The sequence below is a fragment of the Culex quinquefasciatus genome, chromosome 3 (assembly GCF_015732765.1).
Source record: "Culex quinquefasciatus strain JHB chromosome 3, VPISU_Cqui_1.0_pri_paternal, whole genome shotgun sequence".
Taxonomy (NCBI): domain Eukaryota; kingdom Metazoa; phylum Arthropoda; class Insecta; order Diptera; family Culicidae; genus Culex; species Culex quinquefasciatus.
Genome location: NC_051863.1, coordinates 109176139 through 109198360, shown reverse-complemented (window position 1 = coordinate 109198360; position 22222 = coordinate 109176139). Strand labels below are relative to the sequence as shown.

Here is a 22222-nt window from a genome sequence, read left to right as displayed (position 1 = left end):
GAAGTGGACAGCGTTGCGGATATTCCTCGACGATTTTTTTAGGATTTTCAACGAAAAGGCCAGGTTGGCAAATAACAGCTCGGAAGTCTTGGCATTTTTCGCAAACGGATAGCGCAGGAAAGTCTACAGAAAGCTATACGGAAACGAACGGATTTGTCGGAAGTGGTGCCTCGTCATCCTTCTGGACGGAACACTCCACGGTTCGGGGCGTTAGGAATCTAAGAAGAGCTGTGGGTTTTCCAGTTAGACCAGTATCATCAGAAGGCTGTCCAAGATTTTAGTTTTTTTTTTGTTGAATTTAAGTTAATTTAGAAAAGAAATTCTTTTTTAACTATTCAATAAGGTTGTTCCTTTCAGAAATATTTACAGGGGCCAAACGGGGTAGTTATTGTCTCATAACAATTACTAATTACTAATCATCGGGGTTGTGGCCTTGTGGCCAGAGAAAAACAACAAAAGAACCGTTTTTTATTACCGTGAATAATTAATAAAAATGAAAACTAATTATTTTGTGAAAAGCGTAACTGCCCAGTGCCGAACAACCAACAGCGTTCGAGTCGTGCGTAAATTAATGCAAATTTCCAATCATAAACTGTTGCCGGGGCGGGGGCGATGAACGGCCTATGCCGTGGGGTGAGACACATGCCCTAATTAATTAAGATTATCGCCTAGTTGATTAGAAATTTTAGTTAGTTGATTAGCATTCACGCTAATCAATTAGCGTATTCCCACCTAAATATTTACCTTGGTCTGTCGCGCAAACGTCAAACAAATCAAAGCAAAACAAAAAAATATTCGCGTGAGGCCGTATGAAATGTAAATTAATCTGAAATTTACCAAATTTGTCTGGAAACCGGCGTCCTAAAGACCAAACTAACCATTATGCCGATGGAAAAGCTGCTGAGGATAGAAATAAGTAGGTCGGCGTCCTACAGTGCTCGGGGTAAATCGTTTTAGAAGGCTGAGGAAGTGGACAGCGTTGCGGATATTCCTCGGGACGATTTTTTTTAGGATTTTCAACGAAAAGGCCAGGTTGGCAAATAACAGCTCGGAAGTCTTGGCATTTTTCGCAAACGGATAGCGCAGGAAAGTCTACAGAAAGCTATACGGAAACGAACGGATTTGTCGGAAGTGGTGCCTCGTCATCCTTCTGGACGGAACACTCCACGGTTCGGGGCGTTAGGAATCTAAGAAGAGCTGTGGGTTTTCCAGTTAGACCAGTATCATCAGAAGGCTGTCCAAGATTTTAGTTTTTTTTTTGTTGAATTTAAGTTAATTTAGAAAAGAAATTCTTTTTTAACTATTCAATAAGGTTGTTCCTTTCAGAAATATTTACAGGGGCCAAACGGGGTAGTTATTGTCTCATAACAATTACTAATTACTAATCATCGGGGTTGTGGCCTTGTGGCCAGAGAAAACAACAAAAGAACCGTTTTTATTACCGTGAATAATTAATAAAAATGAAAACTAATTATTTTGTGAAAAGCGTAACTGCCCAGTGCCGAACAACCAACAGCGTTCGAGTCGTGCGTAAATTAATGCAAATTTCCAATCATAAACTGTTGCCGGGGCGGGGGCGATGAACGGCCTATGCTTTCAGATTCCTATTGCGATTGGTCACATCTTGATTGAACTTTTGCGTTGATCCGAACGGTTTCAGCTGGATGAACTGGTTCGCGGGAATGATCTTGATGTTGGAGGACGTCGTCAGGGTCGAGGAGAGCAGGGCGGGTTGCTGAGTTGACTCGCACTTGATCATTGATAAAACTGATAAAACGATGGGCAAACTTGCCAGCCGGACACGATTTGGGGACCGGATGAGGAGCGATTCTCCCAGCCGCTGATTCCGGTGCCGCCATACAGGAGATCTGGAAGTTGGTGACTGGGGATGCCTTCTTCTTAACTTTTGGAAACCGCGTCCGCGTCCGGTAGAATGCTCATGATGGCCACATCCAGTGTCTTTTGGCTTTACTGAAGGAGCAACTTTTCGGCGCGGGGTTGTTTTGGGACTTTTGGCCCGCGCTTGGCGGGTTGTTTGTGATTCGAATCGCTTTGGCCGGTTCCCCGTCCACGGTGCTGGCAGACTAGCTCATGCGGTGCATTCGGTTTGCGGCAATCGGTGGTGAGGCCGTGGCCACCGTGGGAAGATCGCTGAGCCGCCGGTCCTGGCCAGGTTGCTGTTGTTGTTCGAAAGCAACAGGTTGTTATTTGGCTGTCCCGTCGGGTTGGAGCGGACATTTGGCAAATTACGAACAGAACCGGCGCCGTATGCATTGATTGCTTGTTGATGTTTCCCCCGGGAGGCATCGCAATCGGAACCACCGAATCCATCGAGGCAAACAGTGAGTACCACTCCTGCAGTCGACTGCTCGGCGAGTCCAGATTCGGCCCGGAAAGACGATGTACGGCTGACAGGGTAACTTCCTATTCTTGTGCGCCACCACCGGCTCTTTCCTTGCCTTCAGGAATCTGCATGTTATCTTTGATCAATTGGCGCAGGATGTGCAGGAACTGAACCAGCCTCGATTTCGATGACAGACGGCAATGTAAAATCTGTTTCCCGCTTTAGGATAACAAAACTTAAGTAATGGGCAAGATTTACATTTTAAGCCAACTTACCAGCGAAAGAAATTGATTTTCAAAGAAATAGTTTTTTCTTCCATCATTTCAAAGCAACATCCATTTTGTAGCTGTCAAAACAACTTTTCTAGACATGCCAAGATAAATTGATGTAGGATGGGAATGGGTTGCCAAATCAGCGCTAATCAATTAGCCAATTAACCAAAATCAGCTCTAATTAATTAGAGAAATTATAGTTGATTAACTGTGTCTCGCCCCTCGGATTGAATGCATTTTAATGAAATGCTGCACCAAAATGACAGCATGTGCTGGTTGTTGCCTTCTTGAAGCCACTGAAGGAATGTTGATCTAAATCAATTATGTTGAGATCACCCATAAACCACGTGGACACCTCAGGGGGGGGGGGGGAATTTGGCGATTGTCCACGCTCCATACAAAAAAGATGTTATTTTTTATATTAAAACCTATTAAAACTGAGTAAATTTTGCTAGAAATTTGAGTTTCATTTTTAAAAGGCTTCTACTGTACGAAGCCATCCCATCACGTAATTTCTGACTGCACCCCCACACCACTCAAACTGTTTCTCCCTTCTGGCAACACTGCCCCCACTGTCAACAACTCCGCGAACCGCCGCCGCCGCCTTTCGCCGATGTCAAAAAGAGTCCAAAAGAAAGCAAAACCCGCAATCGACGCTTGATTTCAGTGAAGAGGCGAAGAAAAAGTGTTTAATTTTTGTGTAATTCCCGCGGGTTGTTCCTCTCGAAATGACCGCCGACGGTAGTGAGTCCACGACGCGAATCAAAGCCGAACGCGGCCGCAGCCAGGACTCGGACGGGGACGCCTTTGTGAGCCAAAACAGCAGCAGCGGAACGCCGTCGAAGGAGGGTGCGGGACGTGGTCGGGGGGTTAGGGGAAAGCTGGTTTTCGAAAAGGACAAGGCCAGCTTCCTGCAGGACCTGCAGCTGTTTCACGACCGGAATGGGTAAGAAGGAAGCTTGCGGGGTGTTTTGTGGAGTTTTGTGATTGACTTTTTGTTTGTTGTTTTTTTAGGACGCCGTTTATGCGACTGCCGAAGATTGGAGGTCGGGACGTGGATTTGCACCGGCTGTATTCGGTGGTGGTGGCTCGGGGTGGGTGGTTAAAGGTGAATTCCCGCGAAGATTGGGATGAGATAATTGAGGAGATGGCGCTGCCGAAGCGTTGCGTGAACAACGAGATCGCGCTGAAGCAGATCTATATCCGGTTTTTGGACAAGTACGAAAAAGTCAATTTTCACGGTGAGGAGAAGGATCCGACGGAGGAGGAGGATGACGAGAAGCGGCACAATCGGCGGTGGTCAGCGCGGATGTTGCACTCGGTGCCGGCGGTTTACAACCATCAGCAGCATTACGTGCCGGAGGTGATGCGGGGACAGTTGGGGATGTCCTGCGAGTTGTACAAGCATTCAGAGTACGACAAGCTGATTTTGTCGCTGTTGTCGCCGCTGCCGAACGAGCAGGACTTCTCGATCAACGTGTGCACGCTGATGTCCAACGAGAGCAAGCACACGCTGAAGGTGGACCGATGTCCGAAGCTGATTACGGTTCTGCTGGCGCACGCCGGAGTCTTCAACCATTTCTCGTTGCGGGATATGTTTGACGAGTATTACGCAAACATCCGGAAGAACAGCTTGCACCGGTTCTGGAAGGACTGTCTGTACGAAAAGCCACAGGTTCTGGAGCTGTCGTACTCGGACTACTTCCAGAAGCTGGAACGGGATCCGACGAATCTGATCAAGAATATCTACGGGGAAGACCTCGACAAAGACGAGGACTGTGGCCAGCTTGAGATGGGAACGCTGAGGTCTTTTCTGAGCTTGGGTTCTGGACTGGGCACCAACGACTACATCGGACAACGGATTCTGCAAATCGCTTCAATATTCCGGAACTTAAGTTTCAACGATGAAAACATCCTGGTGCTTGGAAAGCACAGGCCATTCCTTCGATTCTTGATCATGCTGTCCAACTCCAGGTGGGGTAATCTTCACCACATGGGTCTCGACATGTTGGGCAACGTTTCCGTCGAAATTGACATCAACGATCCTCAGACGGACGAGATAACGCGTAGTCTGCTGTCCACGCTTTGGGAAGGACTGGAAGGAGACGATCGTGGCGTCATCATCAGCTGTCTGGAAGTGCTCAGCAAAATTGCCCAAAAAGAAAGCAACGAAGACAACCTGAACCGCTGCCTAAATCAGGAAATCTACGACCAAATCTGCCGATATCTTTCGCTGAGCGACATCATGCTTCTGCTCTACACCCTGGAATGCATCTACTCGCTAACCTCGATGGGCGAAAAGCCGTGCAACTCTATCATGCACGTCACCGGAATCATCGACACGCTCGTTTCCCTCGTCACCGTCGAAGCGCAAAGTTACGGCCCGGACGCGTGCATCCTCATGCGAGTCGTCGAAACCATCCCCGGCAACCTCGCCGGAACCTACCCAGGTAACCATTACCACAACACCGGCCCTGTCCCACCACCGCAAGCACCGAGCATGGCCCAACTCACGGTTCAAAACAAGGAACAACCTCCCATCCCCCTCCCCAACATACCCGCCCTCCCAGGACTTCCCGCTCCCCCAAAATCCGCAACTCCACCCATCTCAACCGCACCAACCCCCGTCCAAGTAACCAGCGCAACCCGCCCAGTCACTTCCCAATCGCCCCAAATCCCAGTCAACGTCATCCCCAAACCCCCCTCAACCCCAACCGCCCCCACCCCCCCATCAACCACCCAACCCACCACCGTGGCGGCCAAGCACGCCCTCCAGCAGCAGTCCCAGGAGAACGAACAGTTTGCCCTGGCGTGGCTCCGCGCCACCTTCGAGCCGACCCCCTCGCTGGCGAACCGCATCGAGCAGGCCGAACTGTACAAGCTGTATCTGGCGGCGAACGCCAAAATTGGCCGCAAAGCCGTCGTGCCGCAGGTGCACCTGCCGCGCTGCGTGCGCACCGTGTTTGGCGGGACGGTGGGACCGACGCAGGTTAAAAGTCAAGCGGAGGGAGGAGGAGGGGCGGAGACGGTCAGCTTTTACTACGAAGGGATTCGGTTGAAGGCGAAACCGGCGGTGGCGACGGCGGGAGGAGTGACGTCGCAGAAGGTGGTGGTGAGTGCAATATTTCATTTCTTATATTGTTTTAACGGGTGGAATCGGGTTATATGGGAAAATTGTAAATAGGTAATAAAAATCTAATCAGCAACACATTTTTTGGGTACCTTTTAAGGTCCCAGTTAACATCCCAAAATTTGGGAGCGATTGGTTAAGTCCTCTATTGGCGCTAAGCGTGTGAAAATTTCACATTTTTTTTTCACATTTTGTCCATGTTTCATGATTTTATGAAATCAATACCATAGCAGTATAGCCCTGGATGTCCCGAACAACTCTTCCGAAGAAATTATGGTGTCAAAGATTTTCAAAAAAGTGTCCACGTGGTTTATGTATGGTCCCGTAAAGACTTAGACCCACCTTCATGTATACATATCGACTCAGAATCAAATTTTGAGCAAATATTTGTGTGTGTGGTGGGATGTTGAACAAAAAAATTTGCACTTAGTTATCTCGGCACTGGCTGACCTGATTTGGACCGTTTTGGACTCATTTGATCCGTCTTGGGGTCCCATAAATCGCTATTGAAAATGATAAAATTTAGTTTAGTACTTCAAAAATTATGCTAAAAAACGATTTTAACAAAAGTCCGGAAGATTGTAAAAAGGGTGTTTTTTGTAAGAAACCTCGTCATATTATACATTTTTAGAAAGGTATTCGAAAGACCTTTTCAACAAGTTCTAAAGGTTAAAGATCTGACAACCCGTCAAAAGTTAAAAGCACTTAAGTGTTATTTATGAACTTTTTAGAGGCCGGATCTCATATATTTCGATGAAAACGTTATCCGGATCTATCATGCGACTTGTCATTGGATAGGTAATCAAAAGACCTTTTCAACGAGTTCAGTAGAATGCAGATCTGACAACCCTATCAAAAGTTATAAGCACTTAAGTGTTATTTATGAACTTTTTAGAGGCCGGATCTCATATATTTCGATGAAAACGTTGTCCGGATCTATCATGCGACCTATCGTTGGATAGTTATAAGCACATAAGGGCCCTGAATTAAGAAGATCTCAGACCTACCCAATCTGATGGTATGAATAATGAATCAAGTTGATAGACCACTGAAAGGTCCGTCCTTTTGTATCTATTTTGGATAGCATTACCCTCTAAATGTGAGGATGGCATCAACCACCTAATGGTGGATTAAGTGACGTTTTTAGTTTCAAAACATTTAAAATTTTCATGATAAGTAAAACAGAGTGCAACGGGAGCGTGCGGTCGTAACATAATTATTCGGAGTGAAAAGTGATTTTTTGTGTGCCTTTTGTTTTGCATTCGTTTGTCATAGTAGTTGTGTTAAAAAAACAGAGGGTTAATTATTTTTCCTGCTTCAGTCGATTGCACTGACTTTTTAGGATCGTCGAGTTAATAGTGGAGCAAAATTTCCATCTATTTAATATTAAAATAACTGTGCGCGAGTGTTTTTTGTGATAACCAGAAAGTTCTCCCCATAGCATCGTAGCTCGGGAGGCATCGAAAAGCCACCTTATCCTACTAACAAAAAAAAAAAAAAAATACCAGTCCCTTGATGCTTGAAGGAGATGCTGTGGATTCAACGGTCTCATGCGGTGTCAACAGGTATATAGCGAAAAGCTGTGTGCTTGATGAGTTTGTAACTTCAACTATCGGACTAACATTCCAGAGCGAGTTGTGGCGCTTTAACCACGGCAAATAGTGTCCAGGGCATTTGTGGAAATACAATGTCCCATCCTCGAGGGTCCTGGAGCACCAAAACTTCTTAGCATGGTGCTCCCAACGATTCATTGCTCTAAATAAACAGGAACGTGAGCGGGGGATCCCCACGTTTCTTCCTCCCCTGTAGATTCAGAACTGTATTATTGTTTGAACATTCGTGTTCATACTCAATTCAATTCAGCGAATCATCTTTGCGGTTAACTTTACGCAGTTGGCCTGGCCGCTTTAACGTTTGTGATGTTTCAAAGCAATTTATTGCATTGGGGCACTGCAATTGTTAATATTGACAAGAGGATGCTAGGCAGGAACCTAAGGCATTTTCCAGGATGCCCTCGAAAGACTGGCTGCGATAGGGTTAGATTAGATTAGAACTATCGGACTAACATTCCTCCCTTTCGTTGAACTGCAGGCTTCTTAGGAGAGCGCCTGTATTGACTAATAAAGAAGGGATCTTCAGAGGTTAACGGTACACATCAACCATAACTTTTGCACCCCGATATCTGTCATAGACATTTTAGTATCTTCAAAACTACGGGAACTATCGATATGATTTTTTATTCATCCCCTAAGATACTGTCTTCAAAATTATTCACAACAAAGTTTGACTATTTTTATAATCAGATACTTGCAGGATTGGGTCCGTAAGTTTGACAAATTTGGAATAAGAAGACAACAACTTCCTTGGCTGCTGTGCACCCTTAAACAGTGAACGATGGTTTGCTTTCACTGATCATTTTTGATTCATTGTTTATCTTCAGCTGATCTGTCAATAAAGGAATAGCCGCTGATTGGCAGTCAACCATAGCAAAGCAATCCACTTTAACGACCCCCGGGTCTTTTGTGATCTCCGTTGCAAGTTTCTACTCATTTCTAGGCGTCCGAAGGTTATGTGTGGTGAGTCACCCAAAACCTCTTTTACGCAAATGAACCGACGTTTTACTTCCCCATCCGATAGAAGGCGTGATCAGGCAAATCTCGTCTCGAAAAATGCCACCTGGTCCGTTTGGGATTGAACCCAAATCTTACTGGGGTTTAGACTAGAGGCAACCACGCTAACCACTAAACCACCGGACTCGGCTGGCAGTCAACCATGCTCATGCTTAAGGCTACCAACTGTACGGATTTTTTCCTTACCGTACGGATTTTCGACCCTCTCCGCGGATTTTAAACAGGCCGGATTTTTTGTACGGAATTTTTTGCATAATACGGATTTGTACGGAATTTTAACAACTTTTTAAAAATTCATTTCTTTTTTAATTGGGTCAAAGCTTTTGCTAATTAGACATTTTTATTTATCTGTCAGTTTGATTTTCCGGGTTTTCCTCAGTTCAAACTTGATTGTCAATGTTTGTTCTTTTCAAATTCCTCACAAAACATATTTATCAAATAAAAGATCAAAAGGCTTTCTTAAACTTGTGGAAACCTTGTGTTGTGCTTGTATTTATAGGACCTTTCCAATAAAAGCTCTAGAAATTTTTTCATGAAAACACTGACAACGATATTATTCGTAAAAGTAAACTTGATATTTCGTAAACTTTTAAACGTTTAACAAAAATATGTCTATTTCTAAAATTCCAAATTTATCTAAATAATTCCTTGACATTTTTTGTTATACCATGGTGTTATGTCGGTAAAGTATACGGATTTTTGCTCAGCAAGAGTTGGTAGCCTTACTCATGCTCATTTAAAAATTTCATAAAAAGTATAAAAAAAACTCATGATTTCAAAAGTTTTAAAAATTTCTAAATGGTCAAAAATTTGGATATTCAGAAAGTCTAAAAGTACTTTAAAAATAGCATTGTTTTTGCGTTAACCCTCTACAACTCATCCCCGCCTCTAGACCATCTACAAAATCGCCAAAAAGCCACTTTTCTTCCAATTTTTGATCTATAAAAACATTGGAAAGATAAACTATGTTGTGTGTGTTTTATGCGACTTGGTCATTATTTGGAAAAGGTTATTTCTTGAGTCAACCAACAAATCCAATATTTTTTGTGAAATCAAATAAGTCTGCATTAATTTTTGTAATGTCTCAGACTATGCTTCGACGCATTTGCAACAATTTATATGACAATGGTATCGTTCTATAGCAGAAAAGTGAAAATCAAGCAAAAATAATTATTTAATATTGAAAATAAAAAAGTCAAAAGGCTAAGCTGGCAGGATAAGACAAATACTATCAGAAACAAACATAAACTAGACAAGATAAATGCAAAATGAAATACAAAAAAAAAACTGTTTTTCAATAAATAAAAAACGTGGAGTTTTTCCAAAAAGTGTTTCGTAGAACAAAAGATGCTCAAAGTTACCTCCTAAACAAGGGAAAAATAAAAATGTTTGAAAATTGAATTGAAAAATTGAATGGAGGATTTTTTTTAGAAAAAATATTTATTTTTTATTTTTCAAATATTGTACGATCAGTTCCTAACTGGACTCGGTCGTTTGAAATGATCGTCGGCTCAACGACCGTCGAAATAGGCGGCGGGCCAGATGCGGGCATAAAAATGTCAAAACCTCTCCCCCCTCACTTCGTCTCAACATCCAGCTGCAGCATTGTTGACAAACAAACAGAGCGCGCATCGTGCCAGAATCAGGGGTGATCATGTAGATAAAAATGAATTTTTTTTTCAAGAAAAATAAGATTTTTCCGATTGAATTAAAAATTTGCGAGCGAGTTGGAACAATTATTACCTATTATTACTGATGTCGGCAGTGCGTGGCCGAATGGTTACGCTGTCCGCGTTGTAAGCAGATGATTCTGGGTTCGATTCCCATCTGCTGCAACCTTCCATCGGATGAGGAAGTAAAATGTCGGTCCCGGCCTTGGTTGTTAGGCCGTTAAGTCATTCCAGGTGTAGGAGTTGTCTCCATGCCATAAGTACACACAACACACCAAACCGAGCCTACTCCGGTGGAATCGCTGGCGGCGGTTGGACTCGCAATCCAATGGTCGTCAGTTCAAACACTGGGGTGGAAGGTTCCTTGGAGTAAAAAGAGGTTTGGGTGCTCTCCCCATTCAAGCCTTCGGACTCCTAGGTTCGAGCAGAAACTTGAATAGAGACAAAAAGACCCGGGGGTCGTTAATGTGGATGGTTTGATTTTTTTTTTTTTGACTGATGACGGAAAAGTGATTAAAGATCAAAATTTTGATCCATAAATTTTCATAGAATTAAACTTTTTCACATCAATTGGGAACCCTTAGGTCTATTCACGACCGTTTCCAGTGACCGTGAGAATATGCCAGAAAATCCAGCTATGAGCTGAATCCACAGTAATGTCTATTTTGGTTTATCTCTGAAAACATATCAGAAAAGCAGAGTTTTTTTTAAAAGGTCCAATAAACCAATTTTTCAGTTTTTGCTATTTGGATGTTTTTGAATACCCCTGACTCAAGGCGGTTTAAAAAATAGCCAAAACACGAAAACTGGAAATTTGTTTAATTTGACTTTTTTTTTTTAACTCCAGAATTGTCTTTTTAGAAGAGTATTAAAACAACAACATAATTCTGCATCTACTGGGGAGGATGAAGCGTGGGAACACATCACCATACGCTCCGAGTTTTGGTTTTAGGCAATTATTCGTTAGAAAACAAAACTCACCTATGATGGTTTACTGTTTTACCTATTTTGGCCGTTATAGCACATTCTCCCCTAGATTGTACCCCTTTTAATAAGTACTAACTAATGAAATTCACTACTTTAACCCATTTGCATGCAGCATCCTCCAACCGTAGACAGCTCCCCGAAAACTTCTGCTAACAGTAGCGCACCCAAGGCCGGAGAACAAAAATCTAACCAGCCCCCAGTAGACACCTGCAAATCCCAAATCTCAACCTCAACAACCGCTACTAATCAACCCCCAAAGCTGACAATCCCCGCGTCGGCGCCTATGGCCAAGCCACAATCCGTAATCAAGCAAGCCGGCGCTCACCAGAAGACCGTTCCTACTAACCAACCAAAGCAACAGCATGCAACAACCCTCGCCGCTAAACCAACTCCGACCGTCGTAGCTAGCAAGCCCCTACAACCTCAACAACAACAACAACAACAACCCAGCTCATCTCCAGGTGGTGGTGCCACCAAGCCTATCATTATGACCCAAGTTGGGGCTGGTAAAAGCGTGGTCAACTACCAGAAAAGTGTCTGCGTAAGAGCAATCTCTACTCTTCTCTTTGTTTTGTGTTGGTCGCATTTGAGTTGTTCTAAGTTTCTTCGTTTAGCTTTGTTATGCGTAAACGCTTGATTTTTCAACAAAATAGTTAACCTTTCTTTTTTTCTTCGGCAGAACCCGCCGGCCCAGCTGCTGCAGCAGGTGCTAAACTCGAACCAGAGCGGCGAAACCAAGAACGTGATCGTGGTCAACCAGACGACCATCTCGCCGCAGCCGTTGGGGACGATCGTGGCGCCACCGCAGCCACCCCAGCAGACCACAGGCACGACCACCATCATGAACCAGTCCGGGACGATTTCGTCCACCACGACGAACCCGTCGGCGCTGATCAAGAGTTTGCTCGCGAACAAGGTAACGACGACGACGACGATGCCGAGTTCCGAGTCCGGCACTGGCGGCAATCTCGTAGTCGTCACGTCCTCCACTAGCAGTAGTTTGTCGTCTACTACCACTAGCATCAACCCATCTACCACTAGCAACTGTTTGATTGCATCGAATGTTAACGTGCATCAGGTAACTCTCCCGAAAAAAAAAGAGTCATGTGTAGATAGGCTTAACCATAAGTTTGAAGAGTGTGTTTGTATGTGTGAGTGTTGTTTGCGCGACAGTGTGACTTCTAATCTTCTAATGCTAAAAAGTGTTGCTAATCAACGATTAACCCTTGTTTTGAAAATTTTAAATGATGAGTCGAGATAAATTGCATGAAATTGAAGAGTCAGCAGATATCTATTGCATTAATGTAGGACTGCGTTTCAAGACAGCACAAGGTAACCAGACTGCAGAAATGGATCGACCCTTATCATGAAAACAAAGTCCTCTGGCCGAACTCATTCGAACACAAAATGCCGGCAAAGTCGGTTTTCCAATGAGCTATTCAAATATGGAAGAAAGCAGGAGCCCGCACATGGGAAGCGTCGTCGATGTCAAGGATGAGTCTTGACCGCGAGTACAGAAAGTGTCCAAAACACGATGTCAAGATCGCCATCGGTGAATAAAACGCTCAAGTTGGCCAGCAGGATCAGTTCAGACCGGTTCAATAAACCGCTTCCAATGAAGGTCCAGCGCCCATTAACGGACGAACAAGAACGGCCTATGTCTCATCCACTTCGCCACCTTCTGAAATATATTTAGTACCTTTTTTCAGCACAACCTCCTCTACAAATACACCTAGATATAACCACCAAACGATACGGAGCCACAAATCCACTTTATTCTCCTTGGCGCGGAACCCAACACCTGCCCGAGGTCAACAAGATCTGTGGCGCCTGCTGGAGCCGTATGGAAGCAGCCAGCAACGAAGCGGCACCGAGCACCATCGATCGTACCTACTCGAGTAAGTTTTGTGCGGATTCGACGAGAAATGTCAGGCGATTAAAGACCAGCCGCGGGAACAAAGAGTCGTACAAACAGTTGTGAAATCAAACCTATCTCCCGGGATAAGATAAAAAGCACCGCCTGGAAGTGATGGAGTACTAGGACATGGTACAGCTGCATCGCTCGAACAAAACGCGTAAGTTCTACCAAAATGTGCCGGTATCTTGACGGACGAGCGTGAGGTGGTCGAAAGCTAGAAGCAGTAATTTAACGAGCACCTGAACGGCACAAAGACGAAGAACCAGGACGATGGGGGAAACGACGTCTGTTCCGGTTGTTCAAGACCACTTTCCCATCTGGCGATTTGGCAACCCTGCGCATCTGACAGATCGCGCATACACTGATAATCAACATTACACACTGTTCAGTTCACTTTTACACACTTGTATGGGATTTTTCAGTTCAAGTATGATTACACGAAAGTGTGTAATCATACTTGAACTGGAAAATCCCATACAAGTGTGTAAAAGTGAACTGAAAAAAGTGTAATGCTGTTTACCAGTGTAGGATGAGAAACAGAAGTAAAACCACGTGCATTGCTGTTCACGACTCGAAGAGAACGGGCGCAAAAAAACGAATAGTTTAGTTTAGTAGCAAACGCGGTCTTTTTTTCCTCCGGGATCTCTCGCGTTCCGGCGGCCCAGTCCAAGGTCCAAACATTGGTCCTTCGTCGCTGGATGGGTTTCGCGAACCTGCCAGCATGGACAAGCTGGAACACCTTCGAAAGGTTTGCTTGGTCCGCGTGAGTGGGGAGCTGGTGGCAGTCGGGAAACTCGCTGTACGGAAGGCGTCCTTTAGCGAGGCAACGGAACGGCTCGAACGGCTCCAGGAGCTTGCTGGGAAGTTCCGGCGGGCGCAGCAGAGCATCGAGGAATTGCTAGACGACCCGAAAGCAGTTGCCGCAGAGCAGAATACATCGATGGAGTTTTTCACGGCCTACCAAGCGGCCAAGGGTCTGCTCGAATTCCACATCATCAACACAACCCCGGTTCGAGCAGTTATCCGGAAATCGAGCAGCGGCAGTCTGCTAGGCGAGATCCGGCAGTTTTGCAAAGAAGTGGACGCAGCGAACGCCGGCCAGTTCGGAGCCATTCCAGGTGGTCCGAATGGCAGCGCTCAGGTATCAAGTTGTGCACCCCTCTCGGGTCCAACAACAACAAGCGACAGCCGGTGCGGCGATTCAGATGGCAAACAGCGGTTAGTTTGTGCGTCCGCTACAGACCCAACAACCGTTTCGACGCGGGAAGACGAACCGATGTCGAATTGGTCCCCGCTTCCGGAGAAACATCACTCGTTCATCAGGGTGGCGACTTTCAACCCTGGTCAAGCGACGTGTGATTGCGGTGAAGATGGTCCGGAGACGCCCACCAAGGGCGTAGAGAAGGCATCTACAGGAGAGGAAACAACAACAAACAGGAAGAAGTGGATGGAGCTGCCATCAACATGGCGGTGGCACAGGATACGAGGCGAGTGCAGTTGAAGGCCTCCAAAAATGTCGCGAGGACCAGATCCCGACGCACCATCAGTCCATCGATTTCAAACTAGCGTCCGATTCGGTCGATCTCGAAGAGGTGCGATGTCCGACCCGATCGAATCACGCAAGACGAGACTATCAACCGATTCAGCCAGTGCGTCTGCTATGCCGATGACATGGACCTTTTCGGCAGGACGTTTGAGGTGGTGGTTAAGAAGTACACTGACTTGAAGCGGAAAGCGGCGAGGACAAAGTATCTGGTAACAGGAATAACCAAAGGTCCGAGCGTGACGATTGACGGGGACGAGTTCGAGATTGTCGAGGAGTTTGTGTACCTAGATTCACATTTTCATGGTTTTAGAGAGATGAGTCAAAAGGTTAGCTGTTCAAGTGTTCATAGAGTTTTGTAGAAATTACGATATGGTGATCGGAGACGGCCCCAGCGAAAACACTTCTTCGGGAAGCGCGTCGACTTTTAGTTCAACACGCAACGCCTGAAGAATATCGAATGTGCGGCGGGAGATCAGAGATATTAGATAGAGGAGAGAAATAATCGGAATTCCGCAAAATTGCACAAGGCCAACTCATAGTTTTAAGTCAGCTCAGTAAATTAACAAAATCTACGATACCGATGCAGAGTGTATTGGATGAAAAGGTTCCCAAGAAGTAAGTTCACCATCTCCGACCACCGGTGTGACATCAAGCTTTTGTGCCTTTTGATTCTTCGCAAGGTTGTCTTGTCCAGGATCAAACTAACTCTTCGATGGCAGCAGCTAGGGTTATAGAGTTACCGATATTGGTGGATCATCCTCGAACAAGTCACAAGTTCCAAAACTCTTTTTATTTGGTATCCAATCATTTCAACCATGGACAGGTTTGGAGGCTCTTAAGTACAAGGCTGTCCCATAAAGGATCCTCAATCTCATCAAGACGAAGCTTCCTTTAGCTGATTTGTGCATAATCCGTGGAGTACAAACTGCTGATAAAACGTAGTTCTACATCAATTCATAGTGTTCTGTAACGCAATGATTTTATCTCGCTTCCAAAAACGTGTGTTTGTGTGAACTTTGAGGCAAATTTAACTTTAACAGGTCTCAACACCTAACTAATAACTATCTTCAACACGACCAGGTCGCCCAACGACAGCAGCTTCTCAAGCAGAAACAGCTCAACGCTGCCGCCGCCCAGCTGCCCAACAGCTCCGTCGTGGTCACGTCCAACAGTCCGAACAATCTCACCAACATAAAGGTCGGCAACTCGACCATATCGATCAAACCGGGCACGCTCCCAACGAACACGGTCATCACGGCGACCCAGCAACCCCAGGAGCTGCAGCCACCCCCGCTGGCGCCGTTGAGTCAACCCGGTGGTGGGGCGGTGATTAAGCCGTTGACTACGAACAAGTTGTTGGCCGATTTGTTGGACAAGAAGACGAACGATCCGCCGGTGTTTGCCATTGGGGAGACTACGGTGAAGCGAAAGAGCGACGTCGATGGGTTGGAACCGCCGAACAAGAAGATTGACTTGATGACTGGGGTTGAGGAGGTTAAGGTAACGCCGAAGGCTGCCGATTTGTACGCCGAGCTGGCCGGTTCAATATTGGAGGGAGAGGATTTGGAGGATGTTGAAATGAAGGTTGTTAAGGAAGAAGTGAAAGTTCAGCCGGCGCCTGCACAGTCGCAGGTGATTACGGTGCCAATGCCGATGCAGCGTCAGATAATCATGAATCCGAACAATCCGCAGCAAATGTTGTTGTCACCGGGTGGGACGGGGCAGCAGTTGACCACACAAACTACGGCTACGATTAAAACGGATACGGGGTATCAAACGGTGCCGATTATTATGCAGCACAATCAAAGTCCGATTCAAATTCAGAAGGCGGCTCCCGTAATGCAACCGACGGTCATTGGTAACCAACAGCAGCCAACGCAGTACATTCTTGCTACCAACCCTCAAGGACAGACGTACGTCGTGGCTCAACAACCGCAACCACAGCCACAGCTACAGCAAACTGTGCTTCTGACTCAGAATCCTCAAACGGGCGCTCAGCAGAAAACCATCATCATTCTTCAGCAGCAACCTAACGCTGGTCCGCACATCCAAGGTCAACAGATTGTTCAAACACAGCAGCAGACGCCGCAAAAGGTGTTTGTGAATCAGCAAGGACAGCAGATCATAATGACGCAAGTTCCGCGCCAAGTTCAACATCAGGTAATTGTCAGCCACGCCGGTACGAACCCATCTGGCACAGCAACCGTCGTGGGACCGACGATCGAGAAGAAACCCATTTACATTACTACGAACTCACAGGGAAATACGATCAGTATCGACGGCCAAACCCAGCAAATCATCAAAACCAATCAACCGGCAACGCAGATCATTCAGCATCTGGGAGGAACTCCGCAGCAGCAGCAGCAAAGTCAGCAGATTCAGCACCTTCTTCAACAGAGCGGTTCCCAAACGATTCAAATTATTCAACAGCCTCCACAGCAGCAACAGCAGATCGTAGCACAACCCTCACAAATTGTAATTCAAGCTCAGCCACATCAGCAGCAGCAGCAGCAAATGCAGCCTCAAATCATTTCGCAACAAATAATCCAGCCTGCAACGGTCCAACAACCCCAGATGGTTCAAAAAGTGATTCAACAGAAGCTCATTCAAGTCCCTCAACCTCAACCACAACAAATTATGACGATGCAGGCGAAACAGACCGCACCCGTGCAACAACCTTCAACGATCACGGTTACAAAGCAGACCGTTCCAGCCCCAGTCGCAGGGACTTTGCCAACTAAAACGATCATCGGTACTACTCCGCAAAAGCAAATGATTCAGGTGGTTCAGCAGAAGGCGGCCGCTAATCCGCCGATCATTACTAAACCGACTCCACCAAACCAACCGGCAGTTGAACCTGCACACCAGAAAGGTAACACGAACTCGTCAAACACGCCAACTACTTCTTCAACACCTGTCTCCTCTACGACTAACACCACTACAACTTCAACGTCTGAGCCTTCTGCGACCCCTGTCGCGCCAAACTCTCCACAACCCGTAGCAACTCCCACTAAACCATCTTCCTCAGCTTCTACAACCGCTACCGTCGTCGCCGCAACTCCCACCACAAACACGCCGGTGGCTCCCACCTCCAGCTCCAGCAGCAGCTCGTCGATCCAGATGATCCCGGCGATGGATCCGGCCAAGGCCGTCGATGAAGACGTGGACGCGAGCTGGCCCTGGGTGTGCGACTGGCGCGGCTGTCCGCGCAAGAAGTTCGCCTCGGCCAACGAGGTGTACAAGCATGCCTGTGCCGTGCACGCGCCCGAGAGTCTCGAATCCAGCTCGGACATTTACTGCCAGTGGGGACCGGGCCCGAACCTGTGCGATAACCTCCCGCGGAAGCGCTTCTCGCTCATGACACACATCTTCGACCGGCACTGCACCAGCGAGGTAGGACAGCACGTTCGCAGCGGTGTTCCCCCTTCTGACTCGAATCTCTTCCATCCACAGTCCTTCAAGTCCGCCGTCCAGCGACGGGTGGCGAACGCCACCGCCGGCACGCAACAGCCCCAGCAAGCCTACCCGGTGACGCTGGTCCGCCAACCGGCCGGAACTCCGCCCGGTTCGTCGGCATCGTCAACGACCTCGGAGTCCGCGCCACTGCCAGCGGCGACTACGACAACAACAACGCAGGGTCCGCAACTTCCCGGGCACATGTCGGCCGTTGGACCGGCCGCGCTGCATGCCATCAAGCGTCACGCCATCGACTGGGTCAACGCCAAAGAGTTTCAGGTAGGGTGTAACTGCTTGAGTCGCTCAAGCTCTGGTCTAAACGAAGGGTTTACTCTGTTGCAGGATGATATCGAGGGTCCGGTCACGAAAAGTATTCGACTTACGTCGGCGCTTATTCTAAGAAATCTGGTCGTCTACAGCAACACTGCTAGAAGGTAAGTTAGACAACTCTCTGTATGAAGATTTGCTAATTTTTCATTTCTTCCAGGAACCTGCGAGCCTACGAGCCCCATCTAGCCGGAGTAGCCATGAACAATGTGGAGGCCAGCCGCACTATTTCGCAGGTTCTGTTTGAAATGAACGACACCAATCCGAATTCTAATTTTTAAGTGAAAAAAGTGAAGTGAAGTGACGAATTGTGACAAGTATAAAATATGCTTTTAAAACTAGTTTTCTATGTTCTATGAGTGATTGTATTATGGTACACACATTTTTCAGTTGAATGTCAAACTTATTATAAACAAAACTAATCGTTTATCTCAAGCATAAATGTACGTTGAACAGTTGAGCGCAATTCATTACAAATAAATTCAATTTAAAAGGTATTTCTGAAAGTTTATTTTTTATTGTTTTTATTTTAACCACCTTATATTTTTTTCAGTAAAAATTGTCCGATTCGAACACGAAAAGAACAAAGCAGATCCATGAAACTATTGAGAAGGAATCCAGTAGGTGTGTCTAAATCAGGAGTATTTTAATAAGGATTCTAATAACCTAGATTGTTTTATCTTTCAGCACACATTATTAGCTACAAAGGTAAGTGACTACATCGTTGGCATAAAGTTATCTAAGCCCGATCTCACGCACAGTAGCACGCCATTTGGTTTTGCTGCTCGGTACAAAATTTAACCTCAATCTTTTTCGTGTACGTACACGTAATGCACGTAATAAATGCGCACTCTATTAGGTTTTACGCCGACTCGGTTTATTTGTTTGTTTATTTGTTTATTTGTTTAACACCAACAGGCACCACATGCCCAAATGGTGTGCTTAAAACTAAGTACATGTACACAAATTATCGCCTAAAAAACAATAAAAACTTATTTTTGATGACGTCACGGGACAGATTAAAATCGAACAAAGAAGCTACAAAATTGAATGCTCTGTGTAGTCCCGTCAACGCGCTATGCATAGCATAGTTCGTCCGGCGAACAGGAATACGCAAGAACGGAGTGTTACGAAGCGTTCGAAGCGGGGCCATAATGTCTAGTCCTCGAAGGATGGCTGGGCACTGCAATCTAGAAGTCAGAGCGTCGGAGATTACGAGTGCACGGCTGACATTTCTACGCACTGCTAAGGTGTCAAGGTTGATCAGTTTACAGCGGCTTTCGTAACTAGGCAGATGAAATGGATCCCGCCAGGAGTCGACGGAGCGCGAACCGGATAAATCTTCGCTGCACACTCTCAATCCGCACCGCACTGTTTTCGTAGTAGGGGCTCCATACGGCAGAACAATACTCCAGCGTTGAACGGACCAAAGCGCAGTACAGAGCCTTCAAACAGTAGACATCTGTAAAACCTTTTGCTGCACGGAAGATGAAGCCGAGCTGTCGCGAGGCTTTGGAAATCATGTATGATATGTGCTGCTTGTATGTGAGTTCCGTGTCAAGAAGCACGCCGAGGTCCTTGACACAGTTCTCCCGGGAATTAATGTGCCGCAGATCTGGTAGTCAAACTTGATTGGGTTGCGTTTCTTGGAGAAGGTGATGACAGAGCACTTGGTGGGGTTGACGACCATTCGATTTGTTTCACACCAGTCCGCGAAGATGTTCAGATCCTGTTGGAGGGCTTGAGCGTCGGCTGCATTATTCACTTGACAGTAGATCTTCATGTCGTCTGCGTAGGACAGACGCGGTCCAGAGAGGGAGTGGTTGCAGTCGTTGTAGTATAGAAGGAAGACGAGTGGTCCGAGATGACTTCCCTGTGCGATACCTGAAAAGGCCATCAAGGCAGCCGACAAGCAGTCTCCAATCTTGACGTTGATTTTCCGGTCGGCCAGATAGGACTGGAACCAACTGAGGAGAGTCCCGCCGATTCCCATCCTTTCCAGTTTTGCGATCGCAATAGCGTGATTCAGCTTGTCGAACGCTGCCGACAGGTCGGTGTACACCGCGTCGGTTTGCGATCTGGCGGTGAAGCTGTCGGTCACGAACGTCGTAAACGTGAGTAGATTCGTCGTTGTTGACCGCGATGGCATAAACCCGTGCTGGTCCTCGCTGATCAGGTTTTTGCAGAAGAAGAAAACTGGAGCCATGACCGCTAGCTCGAAAAGTTTCGAGACGGCGCACAGTGCTGATATTCCACGATAGTTGTCCACGTTCCGTTTATCACCTTTCTTGTGTACCGGAAACATGAAGGCGTGCTTCCAGAGCTTCGGAAATGATCCAATAGAGAGGGATAGATTATAGATAGAGAGGCTCCAGGAGCCCGTCGATGCATTTTTTCAGGACAATCGATGGAACTCCGTCCGGGCCTGTCGTGTTGGATATCTTGAGCTTGGCTACGGCTTCCAGAATCTTGGAGCGATCGATTCTAATGCTGTTCAGACCCAGACCGTTTGTTGGGACGTTGCTGGCGGCGGCGGTGACTTGTTCTGGTTGCAGGTCCTCTAGCGTAAACACGCTCGAAAATTTCTCGGCGAACAGCTGGCAGATCTCCTCCGTATTCGATGCTGTTTCGTCTCCTAGGAACATAGATGACGGTAAACCGATTTCTTTCCGCTGCTCGTTGATGTACTTCCAAAATCCTTTCGGGTTAGACTTGAGTTTCTTCTGGGTACGTACTTCGTGATCGGCATGACACTGTCTACTCATCCTTTTGTAGCAGCTGTTGAGTCGCACGTAATAGTTGTGCAAAGGTAACATCCGATGTTTGGAGAATTTTTTCAGTGCCGACCTCTTTGCAGCTTTGACTCTCCTAAGCTCGCTAGTTTGCCATGGAACACGAGCGTTCGTAACAGGTTTCTTAGGTACGTGCCTGTCGATGGCGTAGCTAAGAATGTTGGTAAAGGTCTGTACGGCCTCGTCGAGATTATCCTTGTCAAGTGTGTTCTCCCAATCAATGCTTTGCAGGAGCTCTAACATGCTGGGAACGTCTAAATTGCGATAGTCATAGCGGACTTCACAAACAACTGGCGTGTGCTCGGTGGCCAAACGGACCGGCAGGGACAGCAGCAGCGGCGGATGATGCCGGACATCCTTAACTAGCGGTGCCGGAGCGATGACTAGCGGGGTGCGGTATCTGGGCAGCTGACAAAGCAGAGGTCCAACACCACGTTGTTTTCGTTCGGGAAAGAGTTGATCTGTTGAAGCAAGGAGCTGGAATAGCTGTCCAGAAACTCCGTCACGTGCGCGGCCTGGGTTGAAAGCGCAGAGTCGGCATACAGAAAACCATCGCCGCTGGGACGCCAGATCAATCCTGGCAGGTTGAAATCTCCGAGGACGATGAGTTCATCGTAGGGGCGGGCCATGGCAGAGACGGCCAAAACAGAAGCTGCGTTGATTTCAAACACATTTGCACTGCTGGTTTGATCGGGGGGGATGTACGCAGCGCAGATGAAGACAGTATGGTCATCGAGATCGATGGCGACCCATACTTGCTCGGCACACTTCCATTCATCGGACACAACAATTCGCGCTCGAAGTCCGTGACGAACCGCGATAGCAACGCCCCCGCCATCTCTCTTCTGGCTGTTGACGAACTGCTCGCGATCACCCCTGAAGACCTCGTAGCCGTTCCCGAAAACTTGAGTGGACAGTGTGCTGGCCTTTAACCAGGTCTCCGTTACTGCGATAACATCATATGAGACGGCGGAGCATGCGAGACAGTACTCCAGAGCTCGTGTGTTCATGCCACCGACGTTCTGGTAGTAGATGTTCAGCGACTCGTTACACGGCAATCGCGACATTTGGCCTCGTCCCGGACGCCTTAAGGGAGTGGCACTGGAAACTGGATATGCATCAGGAGGAAGGGCTCAGACGGTGTGCGTAC

The 22222-nt window shown here is 46.8% G+C and overlaps 2 protein-coding genes across 5 annotated transcripts; one reads left to right on the top strand and one right to left on the bottom strand.

The window, feature by feature from the left end:
- The first annotated feature begins 3214 nt into the window (after positions 1-3214).
- LOC6033464 (AT-rich interactive domain-containing protein 2) lies at positions 3215-18777 on the top strand. Of its 4 annotated transcripts, none has more exons than XM_038263148.1 (9): positions 3215-3562; positions 3631-5728; positions 11146-11574; positions 11713-12111; positions 15578-16657; positions 16757-17890; positions 17951-18232; positions 18296-18387; positions 18441-18774. In XM_038263148.1, exons 1-9 carry the CDS (start codon positions 3345-3347, stop codon positions 18559-18561), a joined length of 5853 nt encoding a protein of 1950 aa, XP_038119076.1. In that variant the 5' UTR covers positions 3215-3344; the 3' UTR covers positions 18562-18774. The 4 variants fall into 4 exon arrangements, with proteins under 4 accessions (XP_038119076.1, XP_038119075.1, XP_038119077.1 ...); XM_038263149.1 differs by having other exon boundaries at positions 3216-3562; positions 15578-17369; positions 17526-17890; XM_038263147.1 differs by having other exon boundaries at positions 15578-17890; positions 18441-18777.
- Positions 18778-20634: 1857 nt separating this feature from the next.
- LOC119769190 lies at positions 20635-21045 on the bottom strand. Its single transcript, XM_038261104.1, has one exon. It carries the CDS (start codon positions 21043-21045, stop codon positions 20635-20637), a length of 411 nt encoding a protein of 136 aa, XP_038117032.1.
- Between the last annotated feature and the right edge of the window lie 1177 nt (positions 21046-22222).

Coding starts and splice junctions, on each gene's coding strand:
- LOC6033464 (XM_038263147.1), top strand. CDS start 3,345: ATGACCGCCGACGGTAGTGAGTCCACGACGCGAATCAAAGCCGAACGC. Junction 3,563..3,630: donor CTGTTTCACGACCGGAATGG/GTAAGAAGGAAG, acceptor TTGTTTTTTTAG/GACGCCGTTTATGCGACTGC. Junction 18,233..18,295: donor TCAACGCCAAAGAGTTTCAG/GTAGGGTGTAAC, acceptor ACTCTGTTGCAG/GATGATATCGAGGGTCCGGT.
- LOC119769190 (XM_038261104.1), bottom strand. CDS start 21,045: ATGAGTAGACAGTGTCATGCCGATCACGAAGTACGTACCCAGAAGAAA.